Here is a 24,364-nt window from a genome sequence, read left to right as displayed (position 1 = left end):
AGTTTTGGGGCAGGGGGTGAAAAGTTTTCTGGCCAAAACGGAAAAACTGTAAATCCACAACTAACATTTTTAAGCATAACAAAGTACGACGAGATTCCGAGAATAAATCTTGACGCCGCTTTTGGTTTAGTCAGGCGTAGCCCCAAAAAGCGCTTATTATGCGGTTCAAGGGGGCAGCAAACGGGAATGGGGGATGTTTTGTCCTGGGGACTTTTAGTTTTTAGCTCTACAACGATGACTGCAACTTTTTCTATTGACTTAATGCAGTTGGCAAGTGCAGTCGGGTCTGAACTTGGACACGGAAACTTTAAAGATTAACTGCAGGAAAGTCAGGTTTTTGGGTGAAGTACTTTCGAATTTAAGGCACAACCAAGTTAGTTTCTACACACAACTCATAGCTTTTACTTGCAGCACAATAAACAAGTTACCGATTTCGAATTCGTTTCTAATTTATAACACAAAATTGCCAGGGTTTGATATAAACGATCGATGGAAGTGCCAGTGAAGGGCATTCTTGGTCTTCTGGCCACTGCTGGATCGTTTTTTGCACTAGGAGCCTACTATCAGCACATCGATGTCATGCGAAAGATTCGACGATTGGAGCAACGAAATCCACATGCCTACTTTATCAGAAGGAAACTGTACGCACTGGTAAGGAAATAGATTAAGGATTAAGATAAGATATCGATTTGCGAACTCTACTCCCTTTACTATCTTATAGCTGGGAATTTTCACTGTGCGCGCTGATAGCTCCGAATTCGACGTGGATCCCAATGACTGCCACAAGCTGGGCGGGATCATGAAGTACGGCTTCCCCAGCACCAACGATATCACCATAAACGAGACCTTTGACTTTGTGACCTCCTTCGATCGAAGAAACTCTGCGATTCTGTGGATTTGCGAGCGGGTAGATCTGTCCAATCGCGTCGTCTACGGGGATTCCACATCCGTGGCCCCAGCTGGAGCATTTGGGCAGTCAGAGGCAGCCAGGGTATTTTTCCTGTCCAACATTAGGCCCTTTCTAAACAGAGGTTTCAATCTCACTGTCTGGGATCGATTGCTGCAGTACGTTCATGAGATAAGTCAAAGACATGGAACCGTTTATGTCTACACCGGATCAATTTACTTGCCCCGGGAGCTGAAGTCGAACGGTTGGTTCCTGGAGTTCCAGTCGGAGGAGAGAACCATGGTGGCCGTACCTACCCATTTCTTCAAGATCCTGGTCATCGATAAGAAGTTCGAGAGCGATACCATTCCCTATGCGGAGGCCTATGTGATGCCCAACTCTCCGCTGAACAACAATGTCGAACTGAAGACGCTTCTCAGCGATGTCCGGGAAATAGAAAACGCTACTGGTCTACGGTTCTTCGAAGGACTCGACCGCAACTTTGTCAACACCCAAGCATCCAATTCAATAGTCCACTCACTAAACGGTCCCTTAACCAATCCCTTAACGTTGCCGATGACCAATGCCGTAGACAGTCCCAGTGCCCTCACATCAAGTATTTCTCCAAAATAGAATATAAATTAATGTTCAAGGAGACAATGATGGCCATGAGAAATCCTTTAGATAAACAATGTTTTATTTGCTTTTAAGGGGTAATTCACAGAGCCCACTTCATGGACCGAAAATGGCAGCTCCTGGCACTGGGTTTCGTCCTGGGAGTGACTGCGCTCTGTGCATCCTTCGTGGGTGGAATGTATTTCCAGCACACAGATGCCAGAAAACGCCTGTGGGAATTAATACAAACGGATCCCTATGCCTACTATCTCAGTCCCAAAATTTATGAAGTGGTAACCCATGTAAAGTAATAGAAAATAAGCTAACTTCAATACATTTCCTCAAACCAGTTTACTTTCTTTGAGACCAATAATGAAGCCGATCACCGGATGAGGCAGATCATGAAATTTGGGTTCCCTGGCCTGGACGACTTGCGTCTTTATAGTGACTTCGTGCTCTCCTACGATCGCCGAAACCGAGTAGCCCACTGGGTGTGCGAGCATCTCCAAGCGGACAGCATACATCCCAATCGAGGCAGACGTGGTCGCAACCCGTACCAGCCGGATTTGAGTGTGCCCTCCAACTTCCGATCGGAACTGAGCGACTATCGGAGATCTGGATTCGACCGAGGACACTTGGCAGCCGCAGGGAATCACCATCTGCAGCAGAATCACTGCGAGGATACATTCTTCCTAACGAATATTGCTCCACAAGTTGGCCAGGGCTTCAACCGAGGCGCGTGGAACAACTTGGAACAATATGTTCGAAGTCTGGTCCACCGATTTGGATCCGTTTTCGTGTGCACTGGTCCACTATATAAGCCCAATCAAAGGGCGGGAGGTAAATGGGCCGTGGAGTACGAGATGATCGGACTGAATATGGTTGCAGTTCCGACGCACTTCTTCAAGGTGATCATGGTGGAATCAAAACTGCAACTGGGTAAACCCTATATGGAGGGCTATGTCCTGCCTAATGCTCCAATCCCAGATGGCCTGCCACTACGATCGTTTCTCTGCGACATCCGGGAGATTGAGCACTACGCAGGCCTCAAGTTCTTCGATGGTTTGAGGAGGAGTGCCCTGTTTGGCAGCAATTATCCAAGTGAATCGCGAGTTTTTCGCGAATTCAGTTAGTGGAGGAATTGGAGGAATCCCAATTGTTAAATATATATTTAACTTAACTGCAAGCAGGCTTTCTTTTACCGACTGACAAATTGTTACATTACACACTTCATCAAAGTAACACTATACGAAATTATTGTAAGGCCCACTTATGTCCTTTCACGAATCAAGTGTTCATCAGTGGGCTTTATGTGCCCTCGCGGGAGTAACCGGTTTTGTGTGTGGAGCCTTTGTCCAACAAGAGGCGTCCATAAGGCAGCTGCTCCAGCAGATTCGAAGGGATCCCTATGTCTACCATCACCGTCACAAGTTATATCCCATGGTGAGCGATATGGAAAACTTCGAAATGTTTGTATGATTTCATTTCTAATATTTTCCCACAAGTTATCCACTTTTGGGACAGACCATGAGGCCCGTTTGTGGAATCGTCCTACTTCATTGGCCGACAAAATCAGGGAGCTGGTATTATCACCGATCCTCGATTTCGTTAGTGCTGTGGTGACGCGGAAAACGGATTCGGCAACCACAGCTGATCTGCTGGACCTAGTCAAGTACGGACTGCCCAGCACAGAGAACTTGTACGTCCATAAGGACTACGTGGTTTCGCAGGACCTGCACACGAACGGCGCCAGATGGATTTGTGAACATTTCCGTGGGGATTATGAAAGGATATCGTCGGATGAAGTCGGCTATAGCACCATGAATCTCCGCTACAATGATGTGTATGTGCTGAGCTCCGGTTCGATGAGCATCTGCAAGGCGTTCAAGAGGAGAATCTGGAACGATCTGGAGAACTACGTGTCCAGCATGGCCAAGGAGTTTGGCTCAGTGTACGCCTACACTGGACCGATTTACACGCCAACCTGTTACGAGATTGGCAAATGGACCATGAAGTATGAGGTGTTTGACTGGATTCCGATTCCAGTGCCATCCCATTTTTTTAAGGTATTGATCGTGGAGAGTGGAGTTCCGGGATCCGAACCCTTCATGGAAGCATTTATCATCGAAAACAGCCGAAGGGTTGGCGGCAAGTTGAATGACCACCGCGTCAAAGTAGGCGAAATAGAGCGTTACACAGGACTGCGATTTAACAAGATCATGCAACCCGTAGTCCACTTCGGGAAGGACTCCATTACGGTGGACACCAGGGCCTGGGCCGGCAGATTGGAGGAAATTTCGGAGCCTTTGGTAACATTTCCTCCCGACCAGAAATTAAATCTAATATAAAACACTGAATGTAAGTTGTAATAAGGGATATTTTAATAAAATTGTAAAAATATACATAGTAGTTTTAACTTTGATTATATCTTATTCACTTATTTATTTTAAGCCATCATACTTAGTGACGTCACTGTATTCTATTGCACCACCTCACACTAACATAACTCGCAGCTGTTCGCTAACAGCAGCGCTGTTAAATTCAACATGAGTATCGAAACGGCGATAACAGACAAATGAGCATAATCGATTGACATTCGATTTTCCACTGCCGATTACCGATAGCTTACGTGGCAAGGCAAAAAGAGCAAAAAAGATCGAATTAGGGAACTGACGTGGAAGTTCGTTTAGCTCGAAATTATTCTTGTTTTTCAACCAGCGATCGTTCGCCGCGGCCGTCGAGAGTTGAGGCCAATACAGAGTGGCCAAAATCGAGGAGTCAGTGGTCAGGAATCCGGCCGAATAGCCCCCGAAATTGCCAAATCGCCGTGGCGAACTTTGAGCCAATCCGTGTGTTTTCTCTTCGTTTTCCGTGAAAGTTGTTTGTTGGCTTAGCGTCGACCCTCTCCGCTAAAACCAAGGTGATTAATCCGGGCCAGAAATGAATCCGAATATGTACGGGCCACCGCCCACGCAGTTCCAGCAGCAACCCCAGTTCGGTGCTCCTCCTCCAAATTCCGGAGGTTGGCCACCGCAGCAACAACAACTACCGCAGCAGCAGCCGCCGCAGCAACAACTGCCTCCGCAGCAGCAGCAACAACAACCACAGTACGGAGCACCACCACCAACGTCGGCGGCATCCCAGCCTTACCTCAATGGCAACTACCAGCAGCAGGTGAATAGATAGCTTTAACCATGGCAGCTTTAAGAAGAATTGGAAGACAATCCCGCTGCACACGTCAAATATATGTGTATTCCCTCCGGCTTCATTCTGTCAATAGCCTATTGGGCTAGTTGATAATAAGAATAGGGTTAGAATCTGAAATGAATTTCAGAATTACGTTACTCTTTTGAACCAATTGGCCACCTTGATATTGAGATGAAGTATCTCGGTTTAGGTACTCCTGTGCGTATTTTTAAGTTTAGAAATTTCGGCTGATAAGCAGCTACGAGCACTTCATTCAGTAAAAGAGGTCATCCGTGATTTCATAATAGAAGAGTGAAGCTGAGCTTGTAGATAAGAAAAATGAAGTGAAATTAATAAAAAAAAAAACATTCTCTTTTGCAGTTGGCCACGTCGATGGGAGGTTTGAGTGTGGGTGGCGGTGTCGGTGGGGCCAATCCCCTGAAGCCACCACTCCCCCAAGGAGCTCCCGCTGCTGCGGCACCACCGCCAACCGGTTTCAATCAGTTCAACTCTAATGCGGCACCCCCTCCGACCAACAACAACAATGCTGCATTCGGTGCTCCACCACCGACGCAAGCTGGAAGTTATGTCAACGGAGCCCTACCGCCCAGCAGCACTCCACAAAGCGTGGCCAGTGGGATTAATCAGATGAGCTTGAACAGCGCCACTTTGGCGGGACTGCCGCACATGCCGCCTCCGAAAGCGGCAACGCCGGGAGCAGCACCTGGTCAGCCTCCGATTCCAGCAGCTGGATCTACTTCTCAGCCGCCTCTACCCGGACAACCGCCACTTCCCGGACAGCCACCCTTTTCCGGTCAGATTCCCACATCTCAGCCTGCCCCAAGTCCGTATGGAGTACCGAGCTCACGACCGGGTCAACCCCAGCTACCTCCTGGAGCCACTCCTCCGACTTACACGCAACCCGGATTGCCACCTCAGCAGCAGCAGCAGGGAATCCCGCCACTGCAGCAGCCAGGGATACCACAGCAGCAGCCGGGATTTCCCCCACAGCAGCAGCCGGGATTTCCGCCACAGCAGCCTGGACTGCCACCCCTATCACAACCCGGGTTGCAACCAGGAGCGCCTTACGGAGCTCCCCAACAAGGCGGATATCCAGGTGGCTTTCCAGGTCAGGCTCCCGGAGGCTTCCCTGGAGCACCTCCACCACTTCCAGGTCAGCAGGCAGCTGCTCCGCCGCAATTCGGAGCTCCACAACCTGGTTATCCGGGCCAGCAGCCGGGCTATCCGCCACAACCCGGTCAGCAGCCGATGCCTGGATATCCCCCACAACCGGGACAGCAACCAGGTGGACCAGGATATCCACCTCAGCCAGGTGCCGGTTTTCCAGGTCAGCCAGGACGTCCTGGCTTTAATGTAAGTCATTATTGTTATTTGTAACAAGGATTCAACTAATTACTTTAAAACTATTTTAGCAACCTCCCATGCCAGGAGCAGGAAATATGTATCAACAGGCTCCTCAGGCACGACGCCTGGATCCAGATCAAATGCCCAATCCAATCCAGGTGATGATTGAGAACCAGCGATTGTCTGGAGGACCGTTTGTGACCAACCAGCCAGGATTGCTGCCTCCATTGGTGACCACCAAATTCGTGGTTCACGACCAAGGCAACTCTTCACCCCGCTTCCTGCGCTCCTCGCTCTATTGCATCCCCAATACGGGTGATCTTTTGAAGACCACAGCTCTACCCCTGACACTGAATATCTCGCCGCTAGCCAAAGTTGGCGAGGGGGAAATGGAGCCACCGATAGTGAACTTCGGCGAAATGGGACCAATTCGTTGCAACAGGTGTAAGGCGTACATGTCGCCCAACATGCAGTTCGTGGACGCCGGCCGCCGATTCCAGTGCCTGATGTGCAAAGTAACTTCGGAAGGTATGGGATCTTGCACGCAATGAATGATGCCTTAATTTAATGTTGAACTATCTTGCAGTTCATCAGGGCTACTATCAGCATCTGGATCACACTGGTCAGCGTGTGGACAAGCATGAAAGACCTGAATTACTGCTGGGAACTTACGAGTTCCTGGCCACCAAGGATTACTGTCGGGTAAGTTATACATATATTCGAAAAACTACTAATAATAATGCTAAACACCAAAATGTGGTGCTTTTAAAAATAGATTTTTTTGAAAATGGAACAGTCTTTCTGAACATATTTCAATAAATATGTTGAACATGTGGCATGCTTGTTAATAGTTAATGTATTTCCACAGAATGAATAATTGTCTCGGTTGTTTTTAATGATAATCATGTTTAGATTAGATACACACTGTAAACTGATTTTTAATTATCGCAAACCATTTCCCTTTGCCGCAGAACAATACTCCCCCGGAAGTTCCCGCCTTTATCTTCATCATCGACGTCTCCTACAACACCGTGAAGTCGGGACTGGTTCATCTGCTCTGCTCCCAGATCAAGAACATACTCAAGCATTTGCCTGTCGATCAGGGTCAAGACAAATCCAAGGTGCGGGTGGGCTTCATCACGTACAACAGCACCGTGCATTTCTACAATATAAAGAGCAGTCTGGCCCAGCCGCAAATGATGGTTGTGGGCGATGTCCAGGAGATGTTCATGCCGCTGTTGGATGGATTCCTGTGTCACCCAGAAGAGTCGGCTGCTGTTATCGATGCTCTGATGGAGGAAATCCCTCGTATGTTTGCCGACACCAAGGAAACCGAAACGATTCTGTACCCTGCCATTCAAGCGGGTTTGGAGGCACTGAAGGCCTCGAATGCAGCTGGAAAACTGCTGGTGTTTAACTCAACGCTACCCATCGCGGAGGCGCCTGGCAAGCTAAAGAATCGCGATGACCGGAAGCTTCTGGGAACTGATAAGGAGAAAACCGTACTCACCCCACAAACCACTGCATATAACACACTGGGCCAGGAGTGCGTCCAGCAGGGTTGCTCCGTGGACTTATTCGTGTTTAACAACGCCTACATCGACTTGGCCACGATTGGGCAGGTTTCTCGGCTGACTGGTGGCGAGGTGTTCAAGTACACCTACTTCCAGGCGGACGTGGATGGCAAGAGACTAATACAGGATATCATCAAGAACGTATCGCGACCGATCGCTTTCGACGCGGTGATGAGGGTGCGCACATCGGCGGGCATCCGACCCACGGAGTTTTATGGTCACTTCTTCATGTCCAATACAACTGATGTTGAGCTGGCCAGTATTGGTATGTAATCATGGCTCCATTTTGGTTTTATATAAGTTAATATTCATTTCGATTTCCAGATGCCACCAAGTCGATAAGCATTGAGATCAAGCATGACGACAAGCTGGCGCCAGAAGAGAACGTGTACCTTCAAGTCGCACTATTGTACACCTCGTGCAGCGGACAAAGGCGTCTGCGAGTCCTTAACCTGGCTCTGCGCGTTACAACGACGATTGCGGACGTCTTTAAGAGCTGCGACCTGGACGCGATGATGCTGTTCTTCGCCAAGCAGGCCTGCTTCAAGCTGATGGAGCACTCACCCAAGCAGGTGAAAGACAACCTAATCCATCGATCGGCGCAGATCCTGGCCTGCTATCGCAAGCACTGCACCTCGCCCACCTCCGCCGGCCAGTTGATTCTTCCCGAGTGCCTGAAGCTGCTGCCCCTGTATGCCTCGTGTTTGCTCAAAAACGATGCTATTTCCGGCGGTTCGGACATGACTCTAGACGATCGGTCTTATGTTATCCAGTTCATTCTGTCCATGGACTTGAACCAATCCGTCAGCTACCTGTATCCCCGTTTCATTCCCATCCACAACGTTGTGCCCGAGGAGACAGATCTGCCGACTCCTGTTCGCTGCACGCACGAAAAGACGCAAGAGGATGGCGCCTACATCCTGGAGAATGGAGTCCACCTCTTCGTCTGGCTGGGCCAGGCATTGTCGCCTGATTTTGTGCAGTCCGTATTCGGCGTTCAGGGTTTGCAGCAAATTGCTTTGGAGCGGTTCAACATTGTTCCAGAAACGCCGCTGGCCAAGCGCATACACGGCATCCTAGAGCAGATCATGAAGGAGCGATCGCGATACATGAGGGTGCGTATTCGCAAATCATTGCCTTCATGCAAATGTTTAATGAACCTTATATTTTCTTCAGATAACCTGGTTGCGGCAGAACGACAAACTGGAGAGCGTGTTCCGACACTTCCTCGTGGAGGACCGCGGTACAGACGGTTCCGCAAGCTACGTGGATTTCCTGTGTCACATGCACAAGGAGATCAAGGATCTGCTGAGTTAGCACGCCGGCTACTCCGGCACATACAAGCCCGAGCAGCGATGGGCGGACAGCTATTCCCAAAACAGGGCTCGGATGCGTCGTCTGTCGTCCATGCGCAGTCGCCTCGGAAAATAAGAAATGCAAAGGGTTTAGGATCAGAAGCAGAAACTGGCGCTGAGAGCTGTTGGAAATTCAATTATATTTACATCAAAATACATATACATATATATTAATTAATGGCTATCATTTCGAGCGTATCAATTCTTCCATTAATTTTATTAAAGTTTTCACATTTTGCTTTGTTTTACATTATATATATATATATTTGTATGTATTTTTTGATCGGCTGCGCCAGAAACGAAACATTTGTTAAACGAGGCAACTGCTTATCTGCAAAATTAGAAAAAAATTATTCTCTTATAAAATTCCATGAATATGTTTAATTGTAATTACAAATTACTTGCAAATTTTCCACAGTTGAAAACTGCTAGTTGATTATAACGGATAGTATAAGAGCCCTACTTTGTCCACTTCCTTTTTGGTCTAATGTATTTTTGCAATAATTTGTGCGCTGCGCCCTGCTTTTTATCATACTTTATGTCATTGAAAGATTATTATATTATAACCTAAATGTTTCGTGTGAGAATTACTCGACTTATATGGTATATTGCCCCTTCAACTATCGAAAGAAATGCAAACACTGCAAAACAAAAACACATTTATTGAGAATGAAAAACGGAATAAAAACTTTATTAAAAAGCGAATCAATAGATTGGTAATATTGGTAAATCGGATTGATGGGTATTACCTTTTAAACGAATTCTTTAGATGAGACCAGCAAAAGCTTATCGCTTAATGAAGTCTCAGAATTCAGGTCCTTGTGATGTTCAAGCGTCAAGAAAACAATGAGAGTTAGTTGGATTGTCCTTGATCTCCAGATTTCTGCTACCATCTTAGGATGGCACAAACTAAGTAACTTATTTTATGGAGATTACAAATAAATATATTCGGTTCCTAAAGATGTTCTGATGATAATCACACCGGAAAGAATCCTATCCTAATCCTCCTCCGACGACGATTGCCCACTTTTGCTTTCCCCCTCTTATTAAAACTCTTCACCAATTTTCATTGAATGTTTTATATTTTTCCTCTGATTTATGGAGGGGTACAACCGAAATTGCAATAAACTTTCAATTTTGCGTCAGTTATATATTTTATATTTGTATTTTATTAGGCCTTTAAATATCTAAGAATTATTATTATTTGACGTGCACAGTTTACATTTACATAATTTTTCATTTCTTGTTGTCCACTTCTTGTCGGTCTTTATATTTCTTTTAGCAGTTAGAAAAGGTTTTTCAACTTCAATGTTCCCGAAATTCAATAACAATTTAAATTAAAACATTGCCTAGATTGAATGTCGCTCCGTGTCAAATTGTCTGTCTGTCTGTCTGTTCATGTGGGTGGGTGCATACTTAAGGTCGAACGTACTAAGGTAAAATTGCGGAGCTCGAGAAACGTTTTGAACTGATTTTCTTTTCGCGCAATCGAATAAATGGAAAGGGCTCGAAAATACTTGACATTCAAACAAAGAATTGAAAAGTTTTGATAAAATATATAGAGGATATTTGACAATAGACAATTGCACGCAGCTTGCCCAGACTTTATCAGAGTTTTCTTGTTGGCGCTTACAATTAGTGCTAGATATATAATTACAAAAACAATGCTGCAGCTTCAAATTTTTCATCATACATTTTGATTTGCATTGCCAGAGAAATCATCAACTAAACTCTATGTGTCGTGGAACACAACTTACTGATTATGATTGCAAAACATTGGCATGTAGGTAGACTGCCCAACAGAACAGGAAAAAATCAAAGGACAATGGAGCGTTTGATTGGTATTATTGAAGTGTTGATAAACATATGTATATTTAAATAGGAATTATGGCTGCTTTATAGTCTCGCTTAAAAAATATATATTACTGAAACAGATATTTGGGGTGGTTGCCATTTAAGAAAATCCTATCTCCCGATTCGGTTCCACTCACAGCAAAGTTTCTAAAACAAAAGCAGCAAAATGTATTCCAGATGTGGGTCTGTATTTCTGTGTGGGGGTGTGTGTGTGTGCTATTGAGAGGAGCGTAGAGGATCAGAGGATCGTCTATTTCGTGAAGGCCATGAACACCGCCCACAGAATTTCGTTCGCATTCGGCTTGGCCGACTCGGTTTCGAAGTCGAGATCCAGCAGCTCCCGCACCCGCTTCATGGCCACCTCGTAGTCGTCATCATTCAGCGGTGCGAAGGCGTTCTCGATCACATCGCTGGCGTGCGCCAGGAAGATAAGCGCCAGCATCCGCTTGTCCATGCGCTGTGGATCGTTGACCCACTTGGAGAGCACAGAATCTTGGATCTGAAGTCATACATTTCGGATTTAGTTTTTTATTCTTGAATATATCCAAGTCTAGTTACGCACCTTCTTTACCAGGCGACATTTGACAACATTGTCGCTCAGCGGATGTGTCGTCATATCGAACAGTAGAAAATTTTGTTTTTCCGTTGTGAGCACGCCCTTCTCCACCAGATTTTTGGCCAGACGTTCGCGTACATTTTTCAGTTGGTAGCGCAATTTCAACGGATTCCAGGTTTCACCTGCCACAACAATAGGTTATACAAAACATCCTTGGCTAAATGGCAGGCGCCTAAATACACACCACTAAGATATTCAATCCAGCTCTGCACCGTCTCCGGGGGATCTGTTTCCTTAATGTGTTTAAGTGCCTCATCGAGTAGAACGTCTCCCGTCTGCTGATCCGATTTCAGTATCAATTTCCTGTTGGCGAATTGAAGTTAGCCTGCTTCTGAAAGGATGTCGAAACTAAATTTCTGTACATACCTTGTACATAGACCACGTCGCCGCATTCCAGATTTCTCGATCATCACGCGACCTCGCAGTCCAAGTTCTATGAGAATGCATCCGCGCAAGCCGCTTGATATGCAGTCGTTCCAGAAAGATGTGTAGCCCTGAAAGTAATTAAAAATGCTATTAGATTCAAGCTATTTGGGTCTTGATGGGCATCTAAAAATAATGCGTTACTTGCTTTTATTAAAGTTTATTAAGTTTAAGTGATGGCTATCTAACATAAATGTAAGTAAGAACTTCATTAACAAATGGTAAGTAAGAACTTCATTAACAAATGGTTACTGTCTCATGTTTCAAGGTTTTGAAATATATTTGAGCAAGTCTATGGTTTGGCCTTTTCACTTGTGTTGGGCGTAAAAGAAATGAATAATTACCCTGTTGCCGGGGTCGTAAAGCTCCCAGACGAAAGTATTCAGTTGTTAAAACATTAAACACTTGAGTTTGCATAGGCCTTGCCCACAAAAGTGTATGAAATGTCAGTGTAAAAAACACAATGCTTATCTAGTATAAATGAATAAACGAAGAAAAAGAGTTATGTTATAACTACAAACATAACGAAACTAAAAATCAATTACAAAAATTACTCTTGTTATTACCGCTTGAAAAGCTATGATAATTGGAAGGTACAGATAGATACCTCAACCACGTTTCAATGCCGTTTCACGATTTTAAAATAATTTATATAACAATCGCTCAGATGATTGAAAAGGAATCGTTCCGAACGAAAGGTATAATAGGGAATCATTTGCAGGTCCAATAAAAAAACACGTCGCTTATCAGTTCGGCAGTTCGAGATATTGAAATATTCCTAATGGATGGTATGGGTAGAAGCCAAGTACTTTGTATAATTTCGAAAATGAGTGACGTACGACTGATAAGGAAAGCCCAAAACGGATGAGAGCTAGGCAGAGGAGAGCAGCACTTGGTAGTATGTACTTCCTCAAACAATTAACCAAATGGAGGAAATCTTTGCGATAAGAGCGCTCGGAAAAGGGAATGTAAAACAAAAGCGGGCAACACGTTCCACTGTTTCCAGACCGTATCCCCCTTTTGTGGGTGGGGAGGAGGTGGTTGGGATGGGGGTGTGGGTGGTCACACAAATACACTGCGGGCAAAATGATGAAAACAAATAGATGTGGTGTCAGCCACAAAGGCACATGTGTGTGCATTCCTATGTGGTACAAGCGAACAGCAATTGAGCGATAAAGCTGTGTGCCAAGTGAAATACAAAAACCGAATTCAATGGAGAAATGCGAATCTGCCTGTTCGCCATAATGGGTCACGTATGGATGATGGTTCGCATTTACGGACATCATCCCGCGCTATACGCAGATTTATGAATATTACAAACGTATGCAAATTAACCACTTATTGGAAAACTCGTTTGACGAAACGTTCTCCGTGCCGCGCGGAGTGAAGTTCTCGAAGAGATATGTGGGTATTTATAGCCACAACTGCCAACCGAAGAAGTATTAGAGCGCTATCTTTCCAACAACTAAGAACCTTGGCAAGAATTCTAAGAATCTTTTTGGTTTGGCACTGGAAGCAACTGCGTGTTAGTGTAACTCATAAAGTAAACCTATTTGGAGTAGAATAGATTTGTGGCGAATTGTGGCCATGTGTACACACAAATATATCACTTATTTAGGAAGTAGAACAAAGTAATACAAAGGGCAAGTAATGGGTTTTATAGATTAGACTGAACGGCTGATTAAACCTTAACAGATGGAGCACACTAGTATTTATGGCAAAAACAAAAGTTGTTAAGAAAATGGTGTTGCCAGTCTCGCTGATTGCGCATTAGTCAGCGGCTGGTCAAAAGATTTCATAGTGCATTGCCTAACAAACTGGAAAGCTAAGAGAAGTGGCTAAGACATGGCTGACCCCACAATCGAAAATTGTATAAAATTTGTATCTGTAGCGCATAGTGATACTTATAGGATTTACAAAATGTTATGCCCAATTGTAGCCCCCATAACTGAAGTGATAAGTTACCCCCCTGTATCCAATTTTCACTGCGCCCCTGCTGGAAGATGGACTGCGATGCACTTGGGGCCAAACAAGAGGTTGCGAAAGAGAGAAATCGTGAGAGCGACAGAGAGAGAGAGACGTCGGTTAACAGGTGAAGAAGAAGCACTTGGGTTGCGAAAGAAACCAATTAATTAGTGCATCCCACACAAGCAGATAAGAGATAAGGAGCACACCCACCTCCTTGTCCTTGAGTCCCAGCAGCAGAACCTCCTCCATGAGCGTTAGTCGTGTTTCCTTGGAGTCGCCATCGTCGATGTTGTCCTCCTGGTCCTTCAGGCTGTCCAGTGCATCCTGGTTGTCGTCCGGCGTGTTGGCATTTAGTCCGCCCTCCGCCCCGCCGTTTTCGCGGGGTTTCACCGAGCGACGCACCAATCCGTCGGAGCGATTCATTCCGGAGAGTTGGGTTGTGTAGTCGGGAAGTACGGATCGATGGAGTTTTGGAGATGTGGGATGCGAGCGGAGCACCTATGTTTTTCTGCTGCTGCTCTTCTTCCTCTTTCCTCGTTTTGTGTGTGTGGCACAATTTGCTGACTCGACGTTGGAGTTTCACAGTGTGTGTGTGTCTGTTTGCGCGAGTGCGGGTGTTTGCGTTTTTCTCTGTGCACTTGTGTCTTGTGTTTTTGTGTGTTGTTGTTTTCACTGACTCTTTTGCGCCCCCTTTATTTTGTATTCTTTTGCACACACGCACTTTTCACACTATCGCAAAAATGCAGGCCCTAAACTGCGTTTCGTTGTTGCTGCTTTGCTCGGTGTTTTTGTCGCTGGGAACTCGACGGTTTGATTTACAATTTTGTAACCCGTACTAAATGTGCGTTTGCATTGGCCTTGCATTTACTGGGAATATGCGAGTGCCTGCGCGAAATAAGCTTTTTCCTATTATTTGTGTCTTTTGTCGACGTTCCGACGTGACATGCTTTCCGCCTTTTCCAGCACTGGCAATTTTCCAGACCTTAAGTGTTGGATAACGTTTTGCTTCTAGAGCTGCTGTTAGAACGAAATTAATATAACTTTTACTCTTAATTTTTTGTAGTTCAGCTTAATTTATTTAATCGTACACATTTTGGTTTGAATGATATTACAGTTGTTTGGGAGGAATGCTTCGAAAAGAAAGCCGATATTCAAGCAGGTATCGATTAAAGATTAAGGAGTGAACACATTCAAAATTAAATAAATTATATCTTTTCGTTAGTTAAGAGCATTAAATTGTAACAGTTTTTTATTAAAGTGTCCATACTAATGATTTGGTAATGTTATGAAACCGAACCGATTGTTTGTCCGATAGTTGTAGTCGCTGTATGACTCATCTCTAACGGAAACACAAAACAAAACCTACTACAATTTGTTGCATACTGCCTAAATTCGTCACAAACACTGCCGTTTAAACGTTTATTATGTCCTACTTGACCAATTTCAACAGTGAGACTGCCAAGCAAATTCTTATGGACATTATACGCTGTGTCAATCAGCCGGAAAACTCGAAGAAACTCTCAGAGGCAAAGGCTTCCGCTGGAAAAGAGATGATTCTCATGATGCAGCACGTAAATACCAAGCAAATCAAAACAAATAACCAAATACTTAAACATAATACATTGCAGGTTTTTCCATTGGTGATGCAACTCCAACTGGAGGTCATTAAGGGTCATGGGTTTCCTGGAAACCGCGAGGGATTAGTCCAGTTCTCCCAGCTCATCAGGGAAATGGAAAGGGACGACATGGAAATCGTACGCCTGCGCAGTCAGATCCGCGCCATATACCTGCCCCCCATAGCTATAAACACCACCAACGATATCCTAATCTAAGCGTGGGGTAAATCCCCCAAAGAAGACTGCAATTCTGCCCTCGGTGGGTTTTTTTTTATTATACTTTAAGTGACTTCCAATATTTGTAGCCCCTTTTCATTTGAAGAAACTATATTCATTTTCAATTATACATTAACGTCTATTTAAGCAAATGATCTAGAAAATCGTATTTTCAAAGAATATTGAAATACTTCCCTAATACAGAGAGCTGAAACAGACCACCAAAATAGACTTAAGATTGATGTTCTTATAAAATGCATTTCTTTTGATAAATTTGTGATCTTTTGTGTATTTTTTGTTGATGTACAAATGTTTTTCTTGTTCTTGCTAACAATAAGTAACATGGCAAAGGTTGCTATAAACAATTAAGGATCTGTGCCGTTCTATCGTCAGCTTTTAGGATCTAGGATATGTCGATCAGTCACGGCGATAAATTAAACAGTTTTCTTTCGTACTTATAAAATAAGTTCCTTAAGAGCTATACTTTTATGTACACGTCAAGTAGTGAGCTGCTCGTCCAGCCTTCATCTTATAAACAATTAGGCGAGGATAACTAGTAACAATGTGAAATCCTAATGCGCGCTAGCACCATTTGTGGTGCTGGCATTGTTGTTATTCCCGTTTTCGAGGTCTGTAGCCGTCAGTTTAGCCGGATTAATGGTTTTTATGTCGTTTCCGTTCAGTTTGTGCTGCAAATGCTGCAGCTGCTGGGCGAGGTGCTCGTTCTCCGCCTGCGTAATGCTCTCAACATCAATGGACATCGACATGGGTGAGTGGGGCGTGAGCGGAGTCACTGGATTGCTGACGCACAACTCCTCAATGGTGGAGTCACTGTTACTTGAGGGCGTCGAGGAGCGTGACCGCACTGGATACGAATCGTCCAGGGGCAGGGCAAAGCCCTGATTAATCATCAGATCGGCAATATTCAGTTCAGAGTTGTCGGCTGGATCGAATAGTTCTACTCCGGGCAGCGGAGTTCCCTCCTTGGCGGCAGAACTTACAGCAGTGGTTGCCCGTGGGCGCTCTTTGTAAGTCACCACTCGTGCAATCAGCTTCCTCCAGTGTGCCACTAAAAATGTTCGGTGTTTAGTCAAAAATATATCTATCAACTGTTGCTGAAATCATACCCTCTGTCAGCTCTTCGAACTTGGCGATTGAGGACTTCGGCCACGTAATTGGCTCCGTCTGGATGGTAGATTTTACATTGGCCAAGAAGCATTCAACGGCTTGGAACCTAAAAAAGTTAAATATAAATTTATGTCCATCCAATCAGTGGAACATCTTACCTGAGCGTGAGGAAGTCAGTGCGCAGCTCGCAGATATCAGCTGGCGAAATATATTCGCTGTCTCCATAGTCCACGAAGTAGAGATCAATCACCTGCTCCTTTGGATTGTACTGGTTGGGCATAATATCCACGATTTCAGCGCGATACCACTTCTCGTCGAACTTGAACACGGCTGCCACAATCTGACCCAAATATGGAGCAGTCAGCACGTGCTTGGCCCTGTTTTCAGCACTACTATAATAGCTGGTCATCTCCTGGACCATGCTATCCAGCTTCTTGGACTGCGGTCCGATTAGCTGCACCCAGAATTTAGTGGGCGAGGCCACTGCGGAGACATAAACCTCCATGGGCTTGCCTTCGCCCTTGGAGGCCATTAGCTTGTCCCTGGGCTGAGTGTGAGAGCTTAGGGATGTCTGGGAGGAGTACATGCTGGACGCAATGCTGTTGGTGGGAGATCTGCGGGGCTCACGACGCTGTTCCACCTCCTCCATGGACCGCACGAGTTCCTCATCCTCCTCTATCTGATCATCCAACATTTTTCGGGCTATGTTCACTTGCTTTTGATTGCCGATAATCGTAATCTTGGCCTTCCCATTCCGCCCGTTTAAATCGATATTCAGCTTGGCCAGCGAACTGCTCCGGATCTCCTGGAGGAGCTCGCCGCCGCGTCCATTAATTTTGCTGGCCAGCCTCTGGGGCACCTGCAGTTCCACTTTTACCACGGGCGCACGTTCAATCTCCTTGATCAGCAGGGCTCGAGCCGCCTTAACCGCATCGGGAACGCCGCTAATGTCGCAGAATTTGTGGCCACTGTCTTTGTCCCTAGAGAAGAAGAATTTGATTCTTGTTAGTCAGGTTTAATTCATGGGTCGATAATTTTCAAATCCAATTACCGTAATCTTATCTTGGCCAGGGTCTTTTCTTCAATTAGCTTCATATTGGATCCACCGCGACCCATTATCAGGGGCACATGCTCGTTGTCCACGACGATTTTGAGGCACACTTCCTTTTGGGGCTTCTGTTCCTCCGTCTGTCCTCTAATCCCGGATGCCGGCCGTTGGCCACCTGAGTCCGCTTCCTCCTCGTCGTTTCGAGTCTTAAAGTAGGCATATAGCATGGCGCCCCCAAGGGAGCAGAGTCCGAAGCCCAGGAGTAGTTTGTAGGTGGGAGTGGCACCGAAAGGCGTGTTACGCAACATGCTGGCGAAGCTTTTGTGGGTGGATGTGGGTGGAGCTGGGTGTTTGGAGTCTGCCTTTCGAGGTTTTCGAAAACTGAAATAAAATATTTTTGGTCACTACATTACATATCAACTAAAGCAACTAAATACCACTAAAACAACTTAAAAATAAATAAAAAGCATTAAGACCCCTCTTCAAGGCCTCTTTAATATGTTAATATCATTGCGTGTGCTTGGGAACACAAAAATAGAACAAGTTCAAGACCATCTGGTGTCCCACAAGTCGACTGGTACGAGCATTAATGTCGTCTTATGGAATCAATAAAGGTCTATGGGTAAGCAGTATTGATGTACACTCCCCCTTTTCTTATGCAATACTATCACTCACTGGATATCAGTTTTGACAAATAGCCCAAGACAAGCAATTCTAGCCGCAAACAAACAAATTTTGGCACACAATTCGCGAGTGACTTCATAATTGAAATTGCTTAGGTAGACAGTGCACGGAATAAATAGACAAGTGACGTTATTTGGGTACACTCGCCCACATAATTCAGCCACTTACAGCGATTAATGCATTGTCAGGCGGATTTCGCAATTAAACTGCGAATTTTTGTGCCGATTGAAGAATCGAACAATTCCAAGACAAAAGGAACAAATACTCTAAAAAGTTGTTTTGAAGGAAAATTCAAGATTTGCTTTAAATGCAAACAAATCTTTTTAAGTACCAATCTTTAACTTAAAGATGGAAATACTCTTCCCATTTCCATTGCATATAATATCTGCATGCATATGTGTATGCACTATTCCACTTGTTGAGTCTCAATAAATCACGATATTTCCGAGCTTTGCACTGGTTCTTGGACAAGTTAAACGGGTTTCTGCGCTCATCGGCGTTATCATACCGGTTTAACCTTTGGGCTCCAAGCATGAGTGCACTTCCTCCGAGCCAAGCCGCCTTTATCTCGAACTGATAAAACGAGTCCCAATTATTTTTGGGCATATGTAAACAAGCCACAAACACACAATGGAGTACATATTATCCACTGACCTTGATCGTGAATTTTTGTCAATGTTTGTTTAAAGTTAACTTAATAGACTGTTGCTTTTTAGATAGCAAAAAGCGCTTAAGCTCAATGAAGCGTTTTATTTGAGAGCCATTCGCTGTTTGGTTTTCACATTTTCATGTCTCGTTTTTCGTTCGAAAAGTCGTTAATTTTATGGCTTAATTCTCGCGGCCGAACTTGATTTCGCCTCTACATTTCAGGCAAAACTGAGGAAAATTTTAGAATCAGACGGCCAGCGCGAATGCGAGAGAGCATCGTCAGCTGTTTCGCGATTGCAATCAATTCTCTCCGTCTCGCTCTCTGTTGTTTACTTTGCCGGTTGATTTGCAAATAGCGAATTGAGAGTTGTAGGAACTGGTAATTAACAGCGGTACTGGCACAAAGACAAATAATGCAAAGCAAACAATGCGTAAATCAACCAGCGGCCATATGTCTGGTGAAAAATAGAGAGTCACACACCGAGAGAAAAACTGTAGTATTAACATCAACATTCGCAACACAATCATCATTCTGAATTTAATAAATATTACAAGGATTTTTTGCAACTTTCTTATAATACTAATCCACTCAGAGCATGTACAGTTATATTGTTCTCAGTGTAAAAGAGCGTGGAGAGCGTAGAAGAGCGTAGTGCTAAATTTAGTGGAGTGACATAATGAACAGTTCGTTTCGTTTAAGTTGTGTTTGGGTTCCCCACTTCTTGATTTAAAACCGTTTTTTTAATGGAAACCAGAAGCTGAAGCATAAAGCTCCAAGTCTGGATCTTCTGAAATGTTTACCCTATTTTGTAATGGTTTTTCGGACGCTCTATTTCCCCGGCGAAACCCATTCAAAAAACGTTGTGTTTTCGATTTTCAAAGGGGTCACGCGGTGAAAATGCCTGAGATGCGTCGAATTTTGTTGGCAAAGTTTCAAATCTTTTCGCACACGAATTTATTGTCTCGATTTCTAAATACAGCCAGTTCAACAAGAAAACACGACGTCACCAAAGGTATTTAATAATCCGCCAAAAGCTATTTGGAGAGACCTTCTTTGATCTTCGCATCAAAATATAAATAAACTTTCAGCTGCAGCTTGAGTATACATATTTGCATTTTGGATTTGTATGCGCTGCAGGCTTTAAACTTGGGAGTTCTTAATGGGAAACCCGTTTTCGGGCACTCAGATTAGACAAAAGCGTCTGGTGTAGACACGAATGAGTTGAAAAGGTCAAGTAACTAAATATCGCTATTTTCAAAGCTATCATGTACAAATATTTAATCTTAAAGTGCTGTGCTGCAAATTCCGTAGCACTCACATGCTTTATTGAAATTTGTACCCCCACCCACAACTTACCGTCTTAATATTATATCTTGTGTGTCGGCACTGTCTTTTGGTTTAACACATTCACTATATCTTGATTTGTTTGTTCTGGCGCTATCACTTAATGTTATTAACCATTCACTTAAGCCCTACGAGTGGAAGCACTTTTTCTGAACATTTACGTCAGAAAGCAACAAAAAATAATAACGCCGCATAAAAACGTGCGAAGCGGTGTGACCGTTATCAGTTCCAACAAGAAAGCTAATAAATACTACCTGAAAGTGTTGCAAAACACAAAACTTTAACGCTTTCAACTTTCAAAAGAAAAGCGGCGAAATATCTATAGTGCTTTAATGTGCGTCAAATTAGCGTCGTTGAGTTAGCACCGTGTCCCGCCGACTTGTCCCAAGGACCTGTACCGACAACCTAATAAATAAAAAACTTCCCCATGTTCCAAAATTCCACCGTTCCGCCATCGACGCTAATTTGACGCACATAGTCCTTTATTTGAATGTAAGTATAAAATGCAATTGAGCAGCTAAAAGCTGGTAGGTCATAAACACTAATGCTACGGGCACATCCCTTGTCTAAGTACAATGAACACTTCTGAGTTTGTTTAAGGCGCACGCGTTTGGAACAAATCAACAACTTAATGCATATGCATATGGCCTGGGCGAGTAAGGGCTGTGGATGGTGGGTGCTCCGGACAGCTAGGAGATGTCTCTCAACGTGTTCGGCTTGGTGCCGTCCATGTCGAAGCAGCGGCAGTTGCACGACGACACGGGGCACTCTGAATTTTGCCTGGCAAATAAACATTGGTCAGAATTCAATTAAAGATTGGTAACTTAGAACTCACTTGAACCACTGCATGATGTGCTCGGTGTGTCCGCCGTGGCGACAGGTCTGACACCAGGAGAACCACTTCGAGAAGGGCTTGGTCTGCCAGCCGGGCACGTCGGGCGTGGTGGTCGGGGTCTCCCCATTGCTCATGTTCACCATTGTGCCCATGTGCATCAGGCAGAGTGAGCAGCGGGGCAGGGGTTTCCGGCAGCTGGGGCATGAGGAGAGCCTGTTGGTGCTGGTGGTGGTGCTCCGTGGGCGCGGCTCATCCAGCAAGGCGTTGGACACAGACTTGCCGCAAAAGTTGCACGACAGAAATACGGTGCGGGAACTGCGGGAGGAAGGGCGGATGCTCTCGATCTTGATGTCCAGCTCGGCCCGCTTCTCCCACAAACCCCAGCTATTGAGGTGATCCAAGTAGCTGGCGATCCAGTACTGGATGCGTTTGTCCTCGAAAAGCTCTTGCCGGAAATAGTTTATGGCCACCAGGGCTACCGTCTAAGAAACAGCTCAATTTATATCCATGTTTTAACGCATGTTTTCGTAGCGCACGCTCACCTGCACATCGAAGCTGGTGTCCATGTAGGACTGCAGTATATCGATTCCGTCCTGCGACTCTCCAGTAAGCAACAGGCCATTTAGATCGCCGCCATCTATGGCCGCCTTGATTTGCTGCGCCACATAGTCAGCCAGCTTGGTCTCCGACAAATATTTGCAGGCGAAGGCCATGCGGTCTGATAACGAAACGCCTTCCTCTTTGAGCACTGCATCAAAATTGTCCTTCTCCATCGTTAGAAAGGAGAAGACAGCCCTTAGGTGTGGATCGTGTATCTGCATGTTGGCGCTGGATCGCTGATTCCGCCACGTGGAACTGCAGCGATCTGCATTGAAACTGGACAAGGCGATGACGGTGATCCTGTACATGCTGGGATCCCTCATGTTGTCCGCCGCCGACGATAGAATGTTGCAGGCATGGAAAATTTTCAAGTGGAACACGCAGATCATGGCTGCCCGACTGTACTCCTTGTTTGCATATAACTGGTCTATAAAGCGATCCAGCTCCTGCTCAAAGGCCCAACCGCAAAGTTGGAGAGCCAGGTCGCGCTGCTCACTCCTGCATGAAGATTGGGGTTATCACACTTTTCAAACCACAATTCTTATAAACTTACCTGTAGCATATCAGTTTGTTGGAGTTGTTGATGCCCTCTGGCCACTGGAGCACCTGAGATTCGATGCGGGAGCTGGCCATCAAGGCCTCCGAGGTGTGTCCCAAGTTAATACCCAAAGTGGCCTTTAAGCCCGTCAGTCGATCCTCGCTGTAGACATTGTTCAAAGTGGACCACACATTCCGCAGATATGGTGTCAAATGGAGTTCGCCGAATCGCTTGTTATCGGGCTTAATGCCATAATCCTCTAGAGCGCGCTGACGCGTCTCGTCCACCAGATCCAGCTCAAAGAGTTCCGGATTCAGCAGGTCCACATTGAAGGGCGAACCACCAGGAGTGCTGAAGTCCAGGGAGCTCCCGCTATTCGTGCTGCAGCTGCTCGTGGGCTGCTGCTGAGTGGGCGTGGCCGCAGTGGAAGTCGGCGAGGCGGGTGTGTAGAGCGGACGCTGCATCAGTAGTGGCAATTTCCGGCGATTGCTGTGCGCCGTGTGCAAGGTGGCTGGCAGTCGAAAGTCTAGGATGTTTAACGCATCTGCCAAGAGCAGAGCTCTCTCGAAATCCCTCGAATGCCACGACAGGCAATTAACAAACGAAAACTTTCCACTGTGCTGATATCTAGCCGGAAAGGGGCTAATCTGTCGTTTTACGTGGTAGATCTCTCCGGAATTGTCCGTGTCCACACTCCGGATGTCGTAGAGAGTGATGTAGGAGGAATCGCGTTGCAGCGAGGAGAGCAGGCTAGTCCTGGTCGGACACCAAGCGATCTGCAAATGGTTCTTCGAGGACTGAATCTGCCTGAGAGGACTCTTGATATTTCGCGGATCCCACAGAGTGATCACCGAGTCCACATAGCTACACAGATAGTTGCCATTGGGGGACACGGAAAGTCCCTGCACTGTCTTTGTTTGAATGCTTTGGCAGGTGGCGTTACTCTCTGCGAAAGGGATTCCAAAATTTCATCAGTGAAGTGGCAATAAAGTAATACTACGTAGTTGAAATATAACCAGTCACGTAATGTGTACTCACGCCTCAGATCGAACAGCTTGATCATCTTCTGGCTCATTCCCGCAATGACCGTGCGATGATTGCGATCCCAGCAAATGGAGTTGGCCGACTCGCCGACGCCAAAGAAGTTGGCCGTCTCCTTGGGAACACCACGCTCAATGTCCCAGATGGTGATGCAGGTGTCATTTCGATGGCGATCGTGTCCAATGGCCAGGATATTGGCATCCAGCTCGTTCCAGGCGAGGCAGGTGCACATGCGCTGCTGGCGCGGTGCTACGAGGAAAGAAGAACTATTAGATGCAGCTAAGAATCGGCGTTGTCGGCCGCCTACTGTACTCCCAGCTGCTATCGTAGGTGTCCCGGAAGTTGCAGATCCCGACTTTGCCATCCGCCAGACCCACTGCAATTATGGGCTGGTCACTGTGGTAGGAGGCTGCCACGCAGCGGGCATATTGATAGCGCGACTCGTTGGCGAGGTAGTTCACGGATATATAAGGCAGGCGACCTGCAAGGGGGCGGTTAAGTAAAGTGGAATAATCCCTTGGGGAAAACCTTACTTTTTTGGCTGTGGTCATCTTTGCGGCGCACTTCGTACAAATGGATTTCCTGGCCCCAGGATACGAATTTGTCGGGAAAATGTGGAAACCAGCTGAGTCCGTGTGTATTGCCGCTCATCGTGGCCGATTTTCCATCGATGTAAAAAACGAATTTTCACTACAGACTAAATTGCGTCGCGTTATCAGTTTGCAAAAACAAAAACGTGAGATAAACACTGCACTACATGACAAGAAGAAGAGGCGCACACACACTAGCCGGTCGAACAGCTGTTGGCCGCATGTTAGCCAGC

At 45.6% G+C, this 24,364-nt stretch overlaps 8 protein-coding genes across 10 annotated transcripts; 5 read left to right on the top strand and 3 right to left on the bottom strand.

Annotated features, from left to right (window-relative positions):
• Positions 1–399: 399 nt before the first annotated feature.
• LOC117150763 (endonuclease G, mitochondrial) lies at positions 400–1,580 on the top strand. The gene is made up of 2 exons (XM_033317800.1): positions 400–651; positions 722–1,580. Exons 1-2 carry the CDS (start codon positions 490–492, stop codon positions 1,517–1,519), a joined length of 960 nt encoding a protein of 319 aa, XP_033173691.1. The 5' UTR covers positions 400–489; the 3' UTR covers positions 1,520–1,580.
• LOC117150765 (endonuclease G, mitochondrial) lies at positions 1,546–2,678 on the top strand. The gene is made up of 2 exons (XM_033317801.1): positions 1,546–1,794; positions 1,852–2,678. Exons 1-2 carry the CDS (start codon positions 1,621–1,623, stop codon positions 2,632–2,634), a joined length of 957 nt encoding a protein of 318 aa, XP_033173692.1. The 5' UTR covers positions 1,546–1,620; the 3' UTR covers positions 2,635–2,678.
• Positions 2,679–2,704: 26 nt separating this feature from the next.
• On the top strand, positions 2,705–3,892 carry LOC117150762 (endonuclease G, mitochondrial). The gene is made up of 2 exons (XM_033317799.1): positions 2,705–2,944; positions 3,007–3,892. Exons 1-2 carry the CDS (start codon positions 2,774–2,776, stop codon positions 3,847–3,849), a joined length of 1,014 nt encoding a protein of 337 aa, XP_033173690.1. The 5' UTR covers positions 2,705–2,773; the 3' UTR covers positions 3,850–3,892.
• A 241-nt stretch (positions 3,893–4,133) lies between these two features.
• On the top strand, positions 4,134–9,658 carry LOC117150276 (protein transport protein Sec24C). Its single transcript, XM_033317092.1, has 7 exons — positions 4,134–4,675; positions 5,069–6,061; positions 6,121–6,580; positions 6,639–6,754; positions 7,024–7,891; positions 7,951–8,741; positions 8,803–9,658. Exons 1-7 carry the CDS (start codon positions 4,442–4,444, stop codon positions 8,941–8,943), a joined length of 3,603 nt encoding a protein of 1,200 aa, XP_033172983.1. The 5' UTR covers positions 4,134–4,441; the 3' UTR covers positions 8,944–9,658.
• Positions 9,659–10,606: 948 nt separating this feature from the next.
• LOC117150314 (Golgi phosphoprotein 3 homolog sauron) lies at positions 10,607–14,821 on the bottom strand. 2 transcript variants are annotated; one of them, XM_033317158.1, is made up of 6 exons: positions 14,053–14,821; positions 11,818–11,945; positions 11,636–11,754; positions 11,398–11,573; positions 11,069–11,334; positions 10,607–11,033 (listed from the first exon to the last, which is right to left on the bottom strand). In XM_033317158.1, exons 1-5 carry the CDS (start codon positions 14,263–14,265, stop codon positions 11,086–11,088), a joined length of 885 nt encoding a protein of 294 aa, XP_033173049.1. In that variant the 5' UTR covers positions 14,266–14,821; the 3' UTR covers positions 10,607–11,033; positions 11,069–11,085. The 2 variants fall into 2 exon arrangements, with proteins under 2 accessions (XP_033173049.1, XP_033173040.1); XM_033317149.1 differs by having other exon boundaries at positions 10,607–11,334.
• Positions 14,822–15,163: 342 nt separating this feature from the next.
• LOC117150356 (protein C10) lies at positions 15,164–15,947 on the top strand. The gene is made up of 2 exons (XM_033317218.1): positions 15,164–15,413; positions 15,471–15,947. The coding sequence occupies exons 1-2, from the start codon at positions 15,267–15,269 to the stop codon at positions 15,672–15,674; spliced, it is 351 nt and encodes a 116-aa protein (XP_033173109.1). The 5' UTR covers positions 15,164–15,266; the 3' UTR covers positions 15,675–15,947.
• A 92-nt stretch (positions 15,948–16,039) lies between these two features.
• Positions 16,040–20,743, bottom strand: LOC117150301 (tudor and KH domain-containing protein homolog). 2 transcript variants are annotated; one of them, XM_033317128.1, is made up of 5 exons: positions 20,540–20,743; positions 17,854–18,231; positions 16,961–17,782; positions 16,802–16,908; positions 16,040–16,743 (listed from the first exon to the last, which is right to left on the bottom strand). In XM_033317128.1, exons 2-5 carry the CDS (start codon positions 18,156–18,158, stop codon positions 16,247–16,249), a joined length of 1,731 nt encoding a protein of 576 aa, XP_033173019.1. In that variant the 5' UTR covers positions 18,159–18,231; positions 20,540–20,743; the 3' UTR covers positions 16,040–16,246. The 2 variants fall into 2 exon arrangements, with proteins under 2 accessions (XP_033173019.1, XP_033173027.1); XM_033317136.1 differs by lacking the exon at positions 20,540–20,743 and adding an exon at positions 19,189–19,374.
• Positions 20,744–20,991: 248 nt separating this feature from the next.
• Positions 20,992–24,321, bottom strand: LOC117150283 (GATOR complex protein MIOS). The gene is made up of 7 exons (XM_033317104.1): positions 24,075–24,321; positions 23,849–24,022; positions 23,539–23,790; positions 22,516–23,446; positions 21,905–22,460; positions 21,363–21,844; positions 20,992–21,307 (listed from the first exon to the last, which is right to left on the bottom strand). Exons 1-7 carry the CDS (start codon positions 24,190–24,192, stop codon positions 21,217–21,219), a joined length of 2,604 nt encoding a protein of 867 aa, XP_033172995.1. The 5' UTR covers positions 24,193–24,321; the 3' UTR covers positions 20,992–21,216.
• Positions 24,322–24,364: the final 43 nt, after the last annotated feature.

This window comes from Drosophila mauritiana, chromosome 2L, assembly GCF_004382145.1.
Source record: "Drosophila mauritiana strain mau12 chromosome 2L, ASM438214v1, whole genome shotgun sequence".
Lineage (NCBI taxonomy): Eukaryota > Metazoa > Arthropoda > Insecta > Diptera > Drosophilidae > Drosophila > Drosophila mauritiana.
This window is presented reverse-complemented; position numbering and strand designations above follow the sequence as displayed.

What these genes read in the sequence shown, in the direction of transcription:
- LOC117150763 (XM_033317800.1), top strand. Translation starts at nt 490, where the DNA reads ATGGAAGTGCCAGTGAAGGGCATTCTTGGTCTTCTGGCCACTGCTGGA. An exon ending in GAAGGAAACTGTACGCACTG is followed by an intron (nt 652 to 721) that starts GTAAGGAAATAG and finishes ACTATCTTATAG; the next exon opens with CTGGGAATTTTCACTGTGCG.
- LOC117150765 (XM_033317801.1), top strand. Translation starts at nt 1,621, where the DNA reads ATGGACCGAAAATGGCAGCTCCTGGCACTGGGTTTCGTCCTGGGAGTG. An exon ending in GTCCCAAAATTTATGAAGTG is followed by an intron (nt 1,795 to 1,851) that starts GTAACCCATGTA and finishes TCCTCAAACCAG; the next exon opens with TTTACTTTCTTTGAGACCAA.
- LOC117150762 (XM_033317799.1), top strand. Translation starts at nt 2,774, where the DNA reads ATGTCCTTTCACGAATCAAGTGTTCATCAGTGGGCTTTATGTGCCCTC. An exon ending in GTCACAAGTTATATCCCATG is followed by an intron (nt 2,945 to 3,006) that starts GTGAGCGATATG and finishes TTTTCCCACAAG; the next exon opens with TTATCCACTTTTGGGACAGA.
- LOC117150276 (XM_033317092.1), top strand. Translation starts at nt 4,442, where the DNA reads ATGAATCCGAATATGTACGGGCCACCGCCCACGCAGTTCCAGCAGCAA. An exon ending in CCACCAAGGATTACTGTCGG is followed by an intron (nt 6,755 to 7,023) that starts GTAAGTTATACA and finishes CCTTTGCCGCAG; the next exon opens with AACAATACTCCCCCGGAAGT. An exon ending in TGTTGAGCTGGCCAGTATTG is followed by an intron (nt 7,892 to 7,950) that starts GTATGTAATCAT and finishes TTCGATTTCCAG; the next exon opens with ATGCCACCAAGTCGATAAGC.
- LOC117150314 (XM_033317149.1), bottom strand. Translation starts at nt 14,265, where the DNA reads ATGAATCGCTCCGACGGATTGGTGCGTCGCTCGGTGAAACCCCGCGAA. An exon ending in CGACGTGGTCTATGTACAAG is followed by an intron (nt 11,755 to 11,817) that starts GTATGTACAGAA and finishes ATTCGCCAACAG; the next exon opens with GAAATTGATACTGAAATCGG. An exon ending in AATGTCGCCTGGTAAAGAAG is followed by an intron (nt 11,335 to 11,397) that starts GTGCGTAACTAG and finishes GTATGACTTCAG; the next exon opens with ATCCAAGATTCTGTGCTCTC.
- LOC117150356 (XM_033317218.1), top strand. Translation starts at nt 15,267, where the DNA reads ATGTCCTACTTGACCAATTTCAACAGTGAGACTGCCAAGCAAATTCTT. An exon ending in TGATTCTCATGATGCAGCAC is followed by an intron (nt 15,414 to 15,470) that starts GTAAATACCAAG and finishes AATACATTGCAG; the next exon opens with GTTTTTCCATTGGTGATGCA.
- LOC117150301 (XM_033317128.1), bottom strand. Translation starts at nt 18,158, where the DNA reads ATGTTGCGTAACACGCCTTTCGGTGCCACTCCCACCTACAAACTACTC. An exon ending in CTGGCCAAGATAAGATTACG is followed by an intron (nt 17,783 to 17,853) that starts GTAATTGGATTT and finishes CTTCTTCTCTAG; the next exon opens with GGACAAAGACAGTGGCCACA. An exon ending in GTTCGAAGAGCTGACAGAGG is followed by an intron (nt 16,744 to 16,801) that starts GTATGATTTCAG and finishes GAACATTTTTAG; the next exon opens with TGGCACACTGGAGGAAGCTG.
- LOC117150283 (XM_033317104.1), bottom strand. Translation starts at nt 24,192, where the DNA reads ATGAGCGGCAATACACACGGACTCAGCTGGTTTCCACATTTTCCCGAC. An exon ending in CGATAGCAGCTGGGAGTACA is followed by an intron (nt 23,791 to 23,848) that starts GTAGGCGGCCGA and finishes CTTTCCTCGTAG; the next exon opens with CACCGCGCCAGCAGCGCATG. An exon ending in CAAGCTGTTCGATCTGAGGC is followed by an intron (nt 23,447 to 23,538) that starts GTGAGTACACAT and finishes TCCCTTTCGCAG; the next exon opens with AGAGTAACGCCACCTGCCAA.